Source organism: Macaca mulatta, chromosome 6, assembly GCF_049350105.2.
Source record: "Macaca mulatta isolate MMU2019108-1 chromosome 6, T2T-MMU8v2.0, whole genome shotgun sequence".
Lineage (NCBI taxonomy): Eukaryota > Metazoa > Chordata > Mammalia > Primates > Cercopithecidae > Macaca > Macaca mulatta.
Genome location: NC_133411.1, coordinates 66,826,173 through 66,840,577, shown reverse-complemented (window position 1 = coordinate 66,840,577; position 14,405 = coordinate 66,826,173). Strand labels below are relative to the sequence as shown.

The 14,405-nt window shown below is 34.5% G+C and overlaps 1 protein-coding gene across 8 annotated transcripts in view; it reads left to right on the top strand.

Annotated features, from left to right (window-relative positions):
* Positions 1-14,405, top strand: part of PDE4D (phosphodiesterase 4D) — a 1,577,486-nt gene that overhangs the window by 1,546,329 nt on the left and 16,752 nt on the right. For all 8 annotated transcript variants that reach the window (XM_078004763.1, XM_078004764.1, XM_028850059.2 and 5 more), the window contains 5 exons: positions 7,839-7,932; positions 9,322-9,494; positions 10,456-10,554; positions 11,441-11,605; positions 12,643-12,742. In XM_078004763.1, coding sequence (XP_077860889.1) covers positions 7,839-7,932; positions 9,322-9,494; positions 10,456-10,554; positions 11,441-11,605; positions 12,643-12,742 — 631 coding nt within the window. The remainder of the gene's footprint in view (positions 1-7,838; positions 7,933-9,321; positions 9,495-10,455; positions 10,555-11,440; positions 11,606-12,642; positions 12,743-14,405) is intronic.

The following is a 14,405-nucleotide window of genomic DNA, read 5'->3' as shown; positions in this document are numbered from 1 at the left end:
GTAGAGGAGTAAGAGTGATGGAAGTGAATACAACAGATGTTAACAGCAGCAGAGGACTGTAGCTGCAAAGGACCAGTAGAAACTCAGAGAGATAGTGTTACAGGAGTGCTTACCAGAGAGCATGCTCTCTAAGACAGATGTGCAACATGTGGAAATAGTTAAATGCCAGGAAGACTGCAGAGTAACCACACCAGCAAGTTGAAGCACAGAGTAGTAAGCACAGACTTTGAGATGGACAGGAGGTAGAATGCACAGAATTATATGCTAAAATAGACTGAAACCTAGTTTTTCCTCATTTCTCACCCTCAAGACCTCTTTAGTATTAAAGTTACAGGGTAATACTACACCAAACCGAATAGAAAATGCTGTTTTTCTAGAAAGAACTTTGATTTCTTATTTAACCCTCCTCATAAAATGTCTGATTACTCTTGAGCTCAATTCTGGGTTCGTAAGAGCCACTCATTCCTTTCTTAACTTTGTGTACAGTTATTAAAATGTTCTCTTCTGGCTGGGCACTGTGGGTCACACCTGTAATCTCAGCACTTTGGGAGGCCGAGGTGGGTAGATCCCCTGAGGTCAGGAGTTCGAGACCAGCCTAGCCAACATGGTGAAATCCCGTCTCTGCTAAAAGTACAAAAATTAGCCAGGCGTGTTGGTGGGCACCTGTAATCCCAGCTACTCGGGAGGCTGAGGCAGGAGAATCGCTTGAACCCAGGAGGCGGAGGTGACAGTGAGCTGAGATTGCGCCACTGCACTCCAGTCTGGGCGACAGCGAGACTCTGTCTCTAAATAAATAAATAAAATGTTCTCTTCTGATCAAAATACAGATCCTGAGTTCTATATACAAAACACTGCATTCCTTATGCATACACAGTGCCCTAGCTTTCAGATTTCCCTCCCCCTAGAATTGTAAGTGGTCCCCACCCCTGGATTTTGAAGGTCTTAGAGTTCAGTCATACATAACAATAGAAACAAAAGGAGCTGAGAGCAGCCATGCCACACAGGTGAGGGAATGTGTCATTGCCATCTGTGAATTCTGGACATTAGTCGTATTGTTTAATCCCTATGCTTTTATGTTGGAAGAGGGGAGAACTACAGTTATTTCTACATCACCAGGGAGCCACTTGTTTTGAATTTGAGAGAGGGAAGCAATTAAAATGCTCGATTGCCATTTTTGAAGCAGTTTTTATTTGGAAGGAAGGGAAGCCAGAGGACATTAAAATTCATAGAAAATGTCCTCCAAAAGGATGGGCCATTCTTAAGAATGAACTACAAATTTTGAGGAGTTTTATGGTCATTATTCATCACTGTGAGAGGGAAGCCCCATTCATCTTTTCTCAGGGTGGCTTCAGAGCTGCAAGGATACCATTATTCAATGGCGTTTGTCGGGTGAGGAGAAAGCCTCCTCCCCAGAGGCTGGGCCTTGCCAACCAATCCCAAAGCAGCCTGCACCGAGGCCACACCCCCTCACCTTATAGGCTGAGAGCTGGAATGTGATTGGTGCAGAGTTGGGGTTTTATGGGAGGGGCTTCTTGTCACTCTTCCCGGCTTCCCTGCAGTTCCTTATTTGGTAGCTTTTGACAGGACTGGCCTTTCTTGCAACTAAGCATCTTGACATACATTATTCATTAAGCCCTGGAGCTCGGGAGAGAAAAATGCAGACCCTTAGATCTTTAGCTATTCCTTTATCACGTGGATTTTCTTTATTCAGAATAGTTGCTGAATTTTGTGCCATTCTGGAGTCTTACAAATGGCATGTATTCGATGGGAAGACAGCTGGATGGGATTTAATGCGAGGCTTTCTTATGTGTACTTAATTACCAAAAATCTTTAAAAACTCATACTCTGCGTGGCTTGTGGAGGTTGTTAAAGTAGCGAGATTTTGAAGCTAAATACATTTTAAAGCTTACTATATATATACATATATATATTATATATATATATACACACATATAATCAATCAAAAATGCCTGAAGCAAACTATTTACTGTCAGTGTCTTGGGGCTACATAAAGGTAAGATTTATTTAGCTTTTGAAAACTTCTTACTCTGATTACATAATTGATAGTTTTAACAAATTACAGTAGAGTCTAAGCTTTCTAAGCAATTTTGTATTCTTTCCTTACACATGAATTAGGAAGAAATATGTGTTAATAGTGGTCAAGACTGTATAACTTTCATCAGTTGTAGTTTGCATGTTAAAATAGCTTTTTAGATATGCAGTAGTTCTTCTGTTTGTCATGTGATATATGTTTGAATTGTGCTTGAAAAATATATGGTAATTAAATACATTCATTGCAAATAAATTATTGGGCCAAATTACTTATACTGATTTTTGGATTCCAGTTAGTATGTTGCACATAAAGTTTATAAAATTAATTTGTGGCTGTTTCTAAAAATCTGTACTACTTTAACCTGATGAGGAATACGTTTTTTTCACCTTTAGTTATAAAGCCCTAGGTGATATTAAAAATTGACATTACTTGACTATTTAAGTGATATTAAAGTGAAAACTTGATTATTATACTTGGAAAACTGAACAGAGTTTTTATTACACTGTTAGTTTTGTGAATCTCAAGAAATGAATAAGCAATTTAATAAGATGTGTCCATGCTTGGCAGGCTTTTTGCATGCCCTGTGGTAACATTAGCATTGTGGTCCTGTCTCCACAATAGAAGGAGGTAGAAAAATCTTATTCAGTCCTAAATGAAGCATCACTTCACAGATTGAAGTTTATCCTTGGATATTTCAGCCAATCACAACACATTTTAAAAGATTCATTTTCTGTTACTCTGAGGATTTTTAGATTGGAGTGTTTGTCATTTGCTTTGTTTCTTTCTTTTTGAAGGACAATTTCCCCTTTGTTTTAGAGATTTACTTGAATTCTAAAAAAAATAGAAAACTTATTTCAGTATTGGTTGTCCAAGTAGTGGTGATTCCTTACCTCCCTTTAAATCTGTGGATGATTCAGATTTTTAAAATGTTTTTTAAGTATATAGCCTTCCATTATTTGAATTTTGTTAGCCATTTCTTGGCTAAAAATCTTCAGAAATACAGAAAAGTATAGAGAGTAATATAAGAAGCCCTCATTATTCCCCAGAATTTAGCTGCTAGCTTTTAGCCAGCTCACAATTGATGTATTTTTGAAGGGCTTCACATTTGTTCTATGATTATGAACCATTTGTACTATGATTATGAACAATACTGCCAAGAATCTAAAGATAGAATTTTAGTACTATTCTTTTTGAGGAAAATTTTTCCTGGACAGCTTTATGTTTAATACTGTACCTTTAAAAACATGTAAAAATGGAAAATATAGATATATTTGGTCTTAGGCATTTTGAAGGATTTATTTTTATGCAGTCAGTGGAGTATTTGTTTAAATAACTTTGAATACTGATACCTGCCAAACTTATAATGCATCACAGTGCAGCATATTCAAATGATTTTTAGCAGAACATTGTCAGGAAAAAATAAGCAAATTTTCTTACTATTGGACCCATACCACCTCCTTAAATATATATTGGGAGGATATATAACATACCCAGTAGCACATTGGCGTGATGTAGAAGTATAGGAGATTACATTTAAGAACATTTTTATTTTGTTTTATTATTTTAGTTTGCTTCCTGAACAATCTTAAATGCAGAATGTAAATTGAAGAATTGCATTTCTGAAAAGCAAAATACGTTATTCAGATTCAACTGCATTTTTACTTTCCTTTATGCCTTGACTGCTGTACACATTCTGATGTATAATGAGAACAAAGGATTCGAAAGCATTCACTTAGAAATCCTCCCCTGTTTTCTCAGTTGCAACCCTAAATCTGTGTATTGTTTTCAGACTACTTAGTCCAAAAACATTTAGAAATTCATCAGTGGAAAATATTTAGAGGTCACTTACAAAAATAAACTAAATGCTTAATTAAATGGTTCTGCATTTTGCAATCAGTTCTTTTCAAACAGCAGTTTAATGTTTTGTCCCTTCTAAGTTTATTAATTGAGAAATATGATGGGATTCCCAGAAGACTACATTGTATTAGCTTTAAATCAGTCCTTCCCCCTTTGGTAATTTTATGTAGTTATCTTAGTAAATATTATATAATTATTTTTAGATGAGAGATTTGTCACATTTTTAAATGTTTGTTGAATGATCTAGTGCATTTTTTAAGTACATCTAGCTATGCACTCCAAAACCAATTTGTGAGATCAACTACCAGTTGAGAAAGCACTTACGGTAATTTTTGTGGTTATTAATTTAGCTTCGCTGGACTGAAAGTTTTGTATGGATAGCAAAAAAGGAAAACAATGTTAATTCCTTTTAGAAGATACCCTTGTGTTATAACTTCATGTACTCTTGAAAATTATCTTTAGGAAATTCCTTATACTGTCTCCCTAGGGAAGAGAGGTGATTCCTTCAAATATTGTCTTTTATAATTATGTTAAAATGAAATGTTGACTTCCTTGGAGTCCCTTATAAGCCTTGGTAGGGAGGTGGGCGTGTGATGGAGGATTTCTCCAATCCATGTTTTTGTGTTTTAAACAAAGGCTGGAAAGTAATCTGGGAATAATGTATATGATGCAGAAAGAAGATAAAAATGGAACATGCAGTATGTCACTTATCTAGTCTGTACAATATTTAGATTCCTTTCACTGGCTTTTTTCTTCAGTTGTCTGTACTAACTAACTGGCTATTTTGGTGAATTGTTTGAGCAAACTGCCAGGAGAATTACACTTTATTCTTTATATTCTGTTAGAAAAATCCAATAATATATGTAGCATATCTGCAGGTAGCATCCACATTTTCTACTTAGGCGTATGGCAACATAATCCATATACTAGGTTGTGTGCAAGTTAGAAGATGAACCTGTGATAACTGGGTCTTTATCTGTCTTTATCAATCACCCCTAGAAGGCTTCCCTTGTTTCACTTTATTGAGAGAAGTACAAGGGAGGGCAGCAGTTCCTGTATAGACTGCTGAGATTCTAGCAATGGTGAAAGCCTTGCCTCTTCCTCCATCTTTTATTAAAAAAGGACTTTGTCATGACCAGGTAGTTCTTAATAGCAACTTTTAGCTCATAACATGAACAATTTTAGGTCAAAGAGATATTTCATTGAATATGTGTTTAAAATGTTTAGCAGACTCTTTTCTTTGGAATATGCTTTGCCTAATGAGTATATTTTTCCAAGTGAATTTATCTGTAAAGCAAAGATTTTTTATTACTATTATACTTTAAGTTCTGGTATACACGTGCAGAACGTGCAGGTTTGTTACATAGGTATACACATGCCATGGTCGTTTGCTGCACCCATCAACCCGTCATCTACATTAAGTATTTCTCCTAATGCTATCCCTCCCCTAACCCCCTACCTACTGACAGGCCCTGGTGTGTGACGTTCCCCTCCCTGTGTCCATGTGTTCTCATTGTTCAACTCCCACTTATGAGTGAGAACATGTGGTGTTTGGTTTTCTGTTGCTGTGTTAGTTTGCTGAGAATGATGGTTTCCAGCTTCATCCATGTCCCTGCAAAGGACATGAACTCATCCCTTTTTAAGGCTGCATAGTATTCTACGGTGTATATGTGCCACATTTTCTTAATCCATTCTGTCACTGATGGACATCTGGGTTGGTTTCAAGTCTTAAGCAACGAGTTTTTTTAAACCTGTGTATGCATGACATTTTAGTTGTGCTTTTGAGACATAGCTATGGTTTCCCATACTAATGCTATTCCAAATTCTTTATGGGATTTGAGAAAGAGGAGCTAGCAATTTAAGTAAGTATTTTTATGGTCATAACTATAGTCAAATCCTTCATCTGTCTGACCTGCAATGATAAAAATCAGCTATTACTATAAAAGGCACAAAAGTTAGGGACTGAGTGCCAGAAAGTGAGCTGGGAGAAGGAATTCAAATAATATTGAGCATCTACTATGTGCCAGGCTAAATAGAAGACACTTTCTATATTAGCTCATTAAATTATTTGATAGCCCATAATTTACTTAAGAAACTATAACTTTGTAAAGAGGGACAGAAAAATGTTTGAACACTATTATAAATGTCTACCAATATTCTTAGAAGCCCAAAGTTTATTTTTTTTCACAGGTTATAAGATATAATGCCGAGTGAACACAAGCAGTAACCCACATTCTGTATACCACCTGATGCCAGTTTTAAAAATATGTATTCACATACAAGGGTAGAAAAAAGGCATAGAAGGAAATTTGACAAATTATCTGTGGTTATCTTCCAGCGGTGGAGATTTACATTATTTTCTTTTTTTCGATATAGCTTTCTAAATTTTCTATAGCACATGTACATTTTATAATTAGAAAGGAGTTATAAAAACATGTGAACAAAGAAGTGAACTTAGTGTTCCTAAGTTTGAGACTAAGCTCTCTAGACCAGTAATTTAACAACCAGAATTTGTACTGGTCATGCCAGTTCTTTGTTTTTGACTACGCTGGAATGCGAATACACATCTCTCTCATCCAACAGTACATTGAAATGGTTGAGGGTTTTTTGTTTGTTTTAATAACAGTTAAATGCTGAGTTAAAACCTAATCTAGATGGTCTGTAAGATTGACTTTGGAAGTTATTTAGCAAACGGTATAGAGTCAGGCCATCTTGGTATGAATTATGCAGAGAAGCAAAATAGTTCTAAATAAATACTGAGTAAGAATTATATTTCAAACATTACTAAAATATAAACTCAACACTTACCTTCATACTTAAATGAGAATTTATGGTGAAATTCCAAATTTTAAAGGCTAATCTAATGATTAGAGTAAATGCATCTGACATATTTTTCTCATCAAGTATCTAACAGCAGTTACTCTATGTATAGAAAAAATATATTGTTTCTGTATATTAAGGCAAATATTGAAGGCTTATTAAAAGGCCTTGTCGGGCTGTTTTCAGAGTTAAAGGACTCTGAAATGCCTAATGCTTAAGAAACAGCTGATGGGGGTTAGGGAAGTGTAAAATCTTGGGGAGTTTTGGATACTGGTAATGCCATGTGGTGCTGGTAGGTTAATTCCAGTGTTTCTTTCAATGAAATAGGCACTGTGGCATCAGTAATAAAAATTGTGAAGTAGATTATTGAAAATTGACCTGTTTCCTATTTAGTGACTTGGGAAAACGGTAAATTTGGTGGATGTTGAGAACCAATAAATGTTATACTCTTACTTGAAAAACAACTTTTAAAAAGAAACATTATACAGTATTTATTTAGATATTTTACTTCTCCATAGTTCTAGAAGAGTACTCAAGTCTATTAAGTTTTGCTTTGGAGTAAAAGACTAAATTTTAAGACCTTGATCAGTATATATATATTCATTTCTGCTCATAAATTGATGAAAGCATTCCATGTTTTATTGTATGGCAACACTTTTATGTGCTATAAATTAGTTTCTCTCTTCTCTAAATAACTAATAATAAATCTTAATTTTTAATTTGCTTTTCTTTGCTTATTTCTCCTGATTTTCCCTTCAGTCCTTGAGAGTCTAAATTTGTGCTGGTCAAACTGGTGGCCATGAGCCACATGTGATTATTTAAATTAAAAGTAGTTAAAATTAACTAAAATTCAAATTTTGGTTTCTCATTTACACTAGCCACATTTCAAATGCTTAGTAACCACCTGTGGCTAATGACTGCTCTCATTGGAGGCACAGATGATGGTGTTTTCCCTCATTGAAGAAAGTTCTGCTGGAAGGCACTATACTAAATTGTCAGGACAAGTTAAAAATTCTTCAGGCATATCTTCCCGTATCTCAGAGTATGCATTTGTATTTCACTTCAACTTTCCTCTTCTATTATTTCATTTTACTTTTCTGTTTTTCAGTTTAAAAGGATGCTTAATCGGGAGCTCACCCATCTCTCTGAAATGAGTCGGTCTGGAAATCAAGTGTCAGAGTTTATATCAAACACATTCTTAGGTGAGAATAACAACATGCAATTAAAAATGTTTTCTTCAGTTGTTTGCTTGTTTTTATAGGAGGATTGGGGTGCCAACTCATTTTGGAAACCTAACATTTTGGAACTTCTAACAAGTGTTAGAAGTTCTATTTGTTTTCATTTGTCATATTAATAATTTGACACTATATGCCTCTGAATTTTAGAGTTGCAGGTGAAAAACTACATGTTCTTAGTTTTATTTAGGACTTTGGGAATTCTCAAATTAAGGTTATATATTGCCATTTTTTCATAGTACCAAACTGTAAAATATATTTTATAGAGAGATCTATTCATGTATTCAACCAATTCTTATTAAATGCCAGCCATTGTTGGGCAATAGGTGTTGAATGATGAATTAGAAATGATTCCTACCCTCGATGAATTGACAGTCTCGTGGACATCAAGCCTAGTAAACTGGTGGTGGATAAAATACAAATGCTAAATAAAAGTTTGCTAATAATGGCTGAGTTTGGTGTCCTGGGACAACTCTTGTACCTCATCCACAGAAAGAAAATGCAGTAAATAAAGGGCAGTAATTTGAACGTATCCTGGACTTACTTTCAAAACAAAATTGCTGTTATATATAGTTAACATATTAAACACTTACAGAACGTGTTCTATGTACAAGGATGAGTTAGAGTTGTTTATCACTGCCTTGAAATCGTGGATGAAAGTATGAAGACATGTTAGGTCTTTTACTATAGAACACAATTAGCTTATGTGTGTATTCAGTTATCAGGTAATATTTACGATTCTCTATATTCCCATAAAACCTGGGGACTTAACCCTTATCTCACTATCATACAGAAATAAAAAGTAGCAGAATTAATCTAAGTCATCCAAAACCTGCTGTTTCAACTCCCACAGTGTTACCCATTTCAGTTAGCTGTTAGTTTTATATACTGCTGTTTTCATGACATTTGTATATAAAGTTTCTACCATTTCAAAGTACGTATTGAAACTGGAGTCCTTAGTTGGCAAGAACAATTTTCAGTTCATTAAGTCAATTTCAGATAGGAATGGAATTGATGAACAGTGGAAATAACCACCTGTTGTGTATTCTCTGAGTCGGCTGTCATGCTAAGTCTTGCAACATTTTTTATTAGGACATTGTATCAAAGAGGTAACCATGGAATGCATTTGATATTATTATTTTGTAGTGGAACTTATTTGCTTAATTTTGTGTTTGAAGATATCAAATTAAGTCCGATTCAAATGTAAATACTGAACTCTCTAAAAGGAAAATTTTTAGTTGGGAACATTTCCTGGAATATATAATGATCAATTATAATCCTTCCAGTTATGCATATGATGATATAAAAACAGATAGAATTAATAATAAATATAGAACATTTTCTGAATTTCTCAAGATAAGCAACATGAAGTGGAAATTCCTTCTCCAACTCAGAAGGAAAAGGAGAAAAAGAAAAGACCAATGTCTCAGATCAGTGGAGTCAAGAAATTGATGCACAGCTCTAGCCTGACTAATTCAAGTATTCCAAGGTTTGGAGTTAAAACTGAACAAGAAGATGTCCTTGCCAAGGTATGATGATTTCAAAGATCAGGATCATAAATATTAAATGATGCCCTTTTATGAATTTTCACTTCTAGTCTGTTGAATAGATAGAAAAGTTTATTAATTGGAGGTTTTATTTTTTGTTTTTTGTTTTTTTTTGAAGGGCAGGCATTTTATAAAGCTCTTGTAAAGTGCCTTAGACAGGTGGTTTGGTATGTATGTTTTAGGGGCTTGGGAGGTGATTATTTGCATCTTCATTTCATTGTTTGGCCTTAAAGAGTTAGAAATCTGTCTTGTCTTCTGGGTTTTAGGAAAACAGTTAAGGTTTTGTGAATAGATTTTATCCATTAAATGCTTTGTGATTGATACTTAAAGTACATAAATATGTTGTAATGTCAACGTCCTAAGGTTAAGCCATACTATTCAGTTTTCAGTACATTTAAGTAAATGTGCCTAAAGTTTGCCTGTGCTTACATGGTGTGTCTGTTAACATTTAAAATGGATCATTGTTTAAAAAATCTAACAATCTTTACACTGAAGTCTGTTTTTTGGGGGGTTTTTTTTGTTTTTGTTTGTTGGTTGGTTGGTTGGTTGGTTTTGAGACGTAGTCTCACCCTGTCGCCCAGGTTGGAGTGCAGAATGCATTGGCGCGATCTTGGCTCACTACAACCTCCGCCTCCCGAGTTCAAACAGTTCTCCTGCCTCAGCTTCCCAAGCAGCTGGGATTACAGGCACACACCACCACACCTGACTAATTTTTTTATTTTTAGTAGAGACGGGGTTTCACCACGTTGGGCAGGCTGGTTTCGAACTCCTGACTTCAAGTAATCCGCCCGCCTCAGCCTTCCAAAGTTCTGGGATTACAGGCTTAAGCCTCCATGCCCGGCCACCTAAAGTCTGTAATTTTTCAATGATTGAGTTCATTGAGTCATATTTTACTCTACTTTCTAATTTTTTGGTATCTTTTTTTTTTTTTTTTTTACTCCAGGAACTAGAAGATGTGAACAAATGGGGTCTTCATGTTTTCAGAATAGCAGAGTTGTCTGGTAACCGGCCCTTGACTGTTATCATGCACACCATTTTTCAGGTAATGTGGTTGAGTTCTATTACATTTCTTTTATTTAGGAACTTAATGTCCAGTCTGTAGCTTGTGCATACATTTTGTCTTTTTTAATATTTGCCATCTTTTGCTTATTTTTATACTTTTATCCTTATTTGCTCCTTTGCCAAGGGACAAGTAAAGATACAGAAAGGTGGAGTGTGTATAAACCACAAATACATCAATTTTGTTATTTTTTTGCATTTAAGATAAAGATGTAATATAGCCAAGTTGAAGCAATTTATTAAAATAATAATTTAGACATTATCTTAGTCATCTGAACCTGACTGGCATAGAAAATGGAGTACTAACTTTAAAAAAAATGAATAAAGCCCCTGCTGGCTAACCTGAGAATATAGTTTTTTCAGTCACTTTTTTGTGTCCTGCTTCTTTCTCCGTATCTATTTTGTGCTCTTATTGATGCTTTGCTCCAGCTCAGGGTGGGATTTAAATGAGAAGTTGAGGCTGTTGTAGATACCTTGGGACTGGAATGGGAAACTCCAGCCCTAGAGAGGATGTTGATTTTCAGTTGGTGTGATGCAGGGGTTGAATTAATAGTGCTTGACTGGAGCTGCCTCCATGATAATGGGGCACAGAAACTTTTAGAGTTGGCACCTCATTCCTGACACCATACAGCTAGGGCGTAGTATTCTTGGGTTCCAGCAGGACAACCCAACTTTGGTTTTGTCCCAAAGTCCCTGGATCTTCTCAAAGGTTCCCATTTTCCTCACTAGACATGTGAGAGTGCAGTTGCCATTTCCAGGTTATCCATTGGCAATACTGGTGTGTGTGTTTTTTTTTTCTTAAACATACTCTATGGAGAAATTGTTTACATAAAGACAAAAATGTTAAAATGATTTTTTTTTCCCTACAGGAACGGGATTTATTAAAAACATTTAAAATTCCAGTAGATACTTTAATTACATATCTTATGACTCTCGAAGACCATTACCATGCTGATGTGGCCTATCACAACAATATCCATGCTGCAGATGTTGTCCAGTCTACTCATGTGCTATTGTCTACACCTGCTTTGGAGGTAAATCTGTTTTCTGAAATTTCAAGAACACTAACTTGCCACTCATAAAGGTCTATTAAACTTTTATCTGAAGGGTTTTCAATGGAGAAAATAATTGGATTCATTGGAAGTATAATTTATTGACTTATGGGGGAAAATGCTGTGGTGAATAGACAGTCAAGTCTTTGATGGATTTTGCTTGTGACAGTTGGTCACAGATTTAATGATTGATCTGTTTATGATGTTGCTTCTTTGAAATGATCCACTGGACATTTCATAAAGCACATCTGGCTTATTCACTTTTTGTTAATTTGTTTTCTTGAAATGTAGTCTGACGGCTTTTATTTATAGGCCAAAGAACGTTTTATAAAACATGAGCAATATATTGATATTTTTCATAGAATTATATTAGAAGGAAATACTTTAATTTTTCTAAATCCTAAGAAGTTATTTCGTTAGTTGTTTACTAAAGCAATTTGATTTTCTTAAAATTTTTTTTTATTTATGTCTGGAGGCATTTTTGGTTGTTTACAACTATCACATTTTTAGTTGTACGTGATACTGGCATCTTGTCGGTAGAGGCCAGGAATTCTGCTAAAAATCCTACAATGCACAGGACAGCCTCCCACGCAGTTATCGGGCCCAAAATGTCAATAGTGCTAAAGGTGAGAAACCCTGGTTTTGATGAAAGAAAAGAAAAAAATTGCTCATGTCTTACTAATTTTATGTACATTTTCAAAATATTCTTAGACGTCTTAAATACTTAGAAAATAAACTATTATTTTATTTTAAAAGAATTTCAGAGAGTTTTAAAATATTTTAAAAAATAGTGAATAGAAAATATTTGATCATGAGATGTAATAAAATTAGATAAAATGTTTTCCAAGATTATACTTCAAAATTTCATAAGTATCTAAGACTCTCCCTTGACACATTATAACACATTTTGAAGCTCCATTTTGTTTTCCATTTAAATTCTAGAGATTTCTCATTTGTTTATACTTTTAATTCATATCATTGTAGAATAGTAATATTATCTATATTATCTGATTTTCCAGGCCGTGTTTACAGATTTGGAGATTCTTGCAGCAATTTTTGCCAGTGCAATACATGATGTAGATCATCCTGGTGTGTCCAATCAATTTCTGATCAATACAAGTAAGTAAACTTTATTTTTGCAGAACACATTTTTCCTTTGTACATTTTAGAATGACTAAGGGTCTCTATAAACTCAGGGTGCTTCCAGAGCCATAATGTTCTTTTGATATGTGTATATATGTGTTTTAGTGATAGTGCATGTTAATGTAATTTAACTGAAAATTATTACTATATCCCTTGAGGCATATGATATTTGAAAATTGTGTTCCAGTTCTCTTTAAAAGTAATATATTGCTGTGTTAAAGGGTAATTAAAAATGAAAGTATGCAGAAAGATTTAGAAAGTTATATTGGCCTTAAAGTTTTAAATTAAAAAAAGTTATGAGAATTAATGCTAAATGTTCCTCACTTTATGTAGGTCATCATTTAATCCTCTACAGAGGCCATAAATTCCCTTCTTTCTCCATGCCCAGCCCCTGTTCTTTCCTTTTTAAAATATTCTAATAAGGGTAACAGGAACTTCTCTCTTAATATTTTTTCAACTATTTAGTTTTTTCTCACTGTTCACATCTCATCTTATAAGAAGTCATCACTGAATTTGGAAATATAAGGAATGGTAGAGACTGTTTAATATGGAGCATCCCTGACATTGCTGCACAGAAAGCCTCTGTAGGGAATGTTTAGGTAATGCTTGAGCTATCCCTTAGTAAAGAGATTTAGGTTTATAGAAATTCTGTTTGGTACTTGAAGTTAATTGGTAAATGATTTAAGTGAACTATGACTTAATGCCCTCCCATAGGTAGATTAACATCATAAATTCACTTTTATATATAAAAACTATGCAAAGTTGTTGAAACTGTTGTATGTTTAAGAGTCCACCTTTTATGTTTGCTTGAGTCTGTGGATGATAGTCTTCTCATGCCTATAACAATCTAGCTATAGAATTATTTATATATTCACCATTCATTTCCTGTCTTTGCTGTATCTAGATTTAAAGAAGGAATGTAAAGGTAACCTTGCTTTGAGAGATTTAATTCAGAGTTTTAGGATTATTCACCTATTTTTATATCTTGTAATGGCCTCTGGACTATCCTATAGCAAAATATACTCTAGTGACTCATCCATGTAGAGGATTGGAAAAGTCAGGAATTTCCTGATGTGTGGTTAGTCAAGTATTTTTTTTAGAAGTTTAGTTTAGGGACTTATTTATCCAGATTAGACAGGATAACATTTCATGTTCTACCTACCTATGAGTACCTATAATGGGGTACTTTTAGAACTCATCAAAGCATACATATAAATATTAATACACATTGGATGCAGCTCCCTGCATTTACATTGTATCAGTGGGGAGGGTTCATGATGTCCTTTCTGAGAAGAGCAGGGAGGTCATGCAATACAGTGCATGCTGCATGCTGGCACTTTACATGAGCCTGGCCTGATTTGTTATTTTGATGCTTATGCATGTCTTGGGATATTCTGAATTTTATTAATTTTTAGTAAATATATAAAATGTTTAATTTTTGTGTTTAAGATATATATATATGGATATGTATGTATGTGTGTGTGTGTATGTGTGTGTATGTAATCACCAAACATTCAGACTGGTATGTTTTCTTTGCATTCTATTACATACCATGTTATATGTTCCCTTAGTATTAAGAGTAGATTTAGAGAACAAATTAAAACAACTGATAGAAAAGTCACTGTCTTCCAAGTACTCT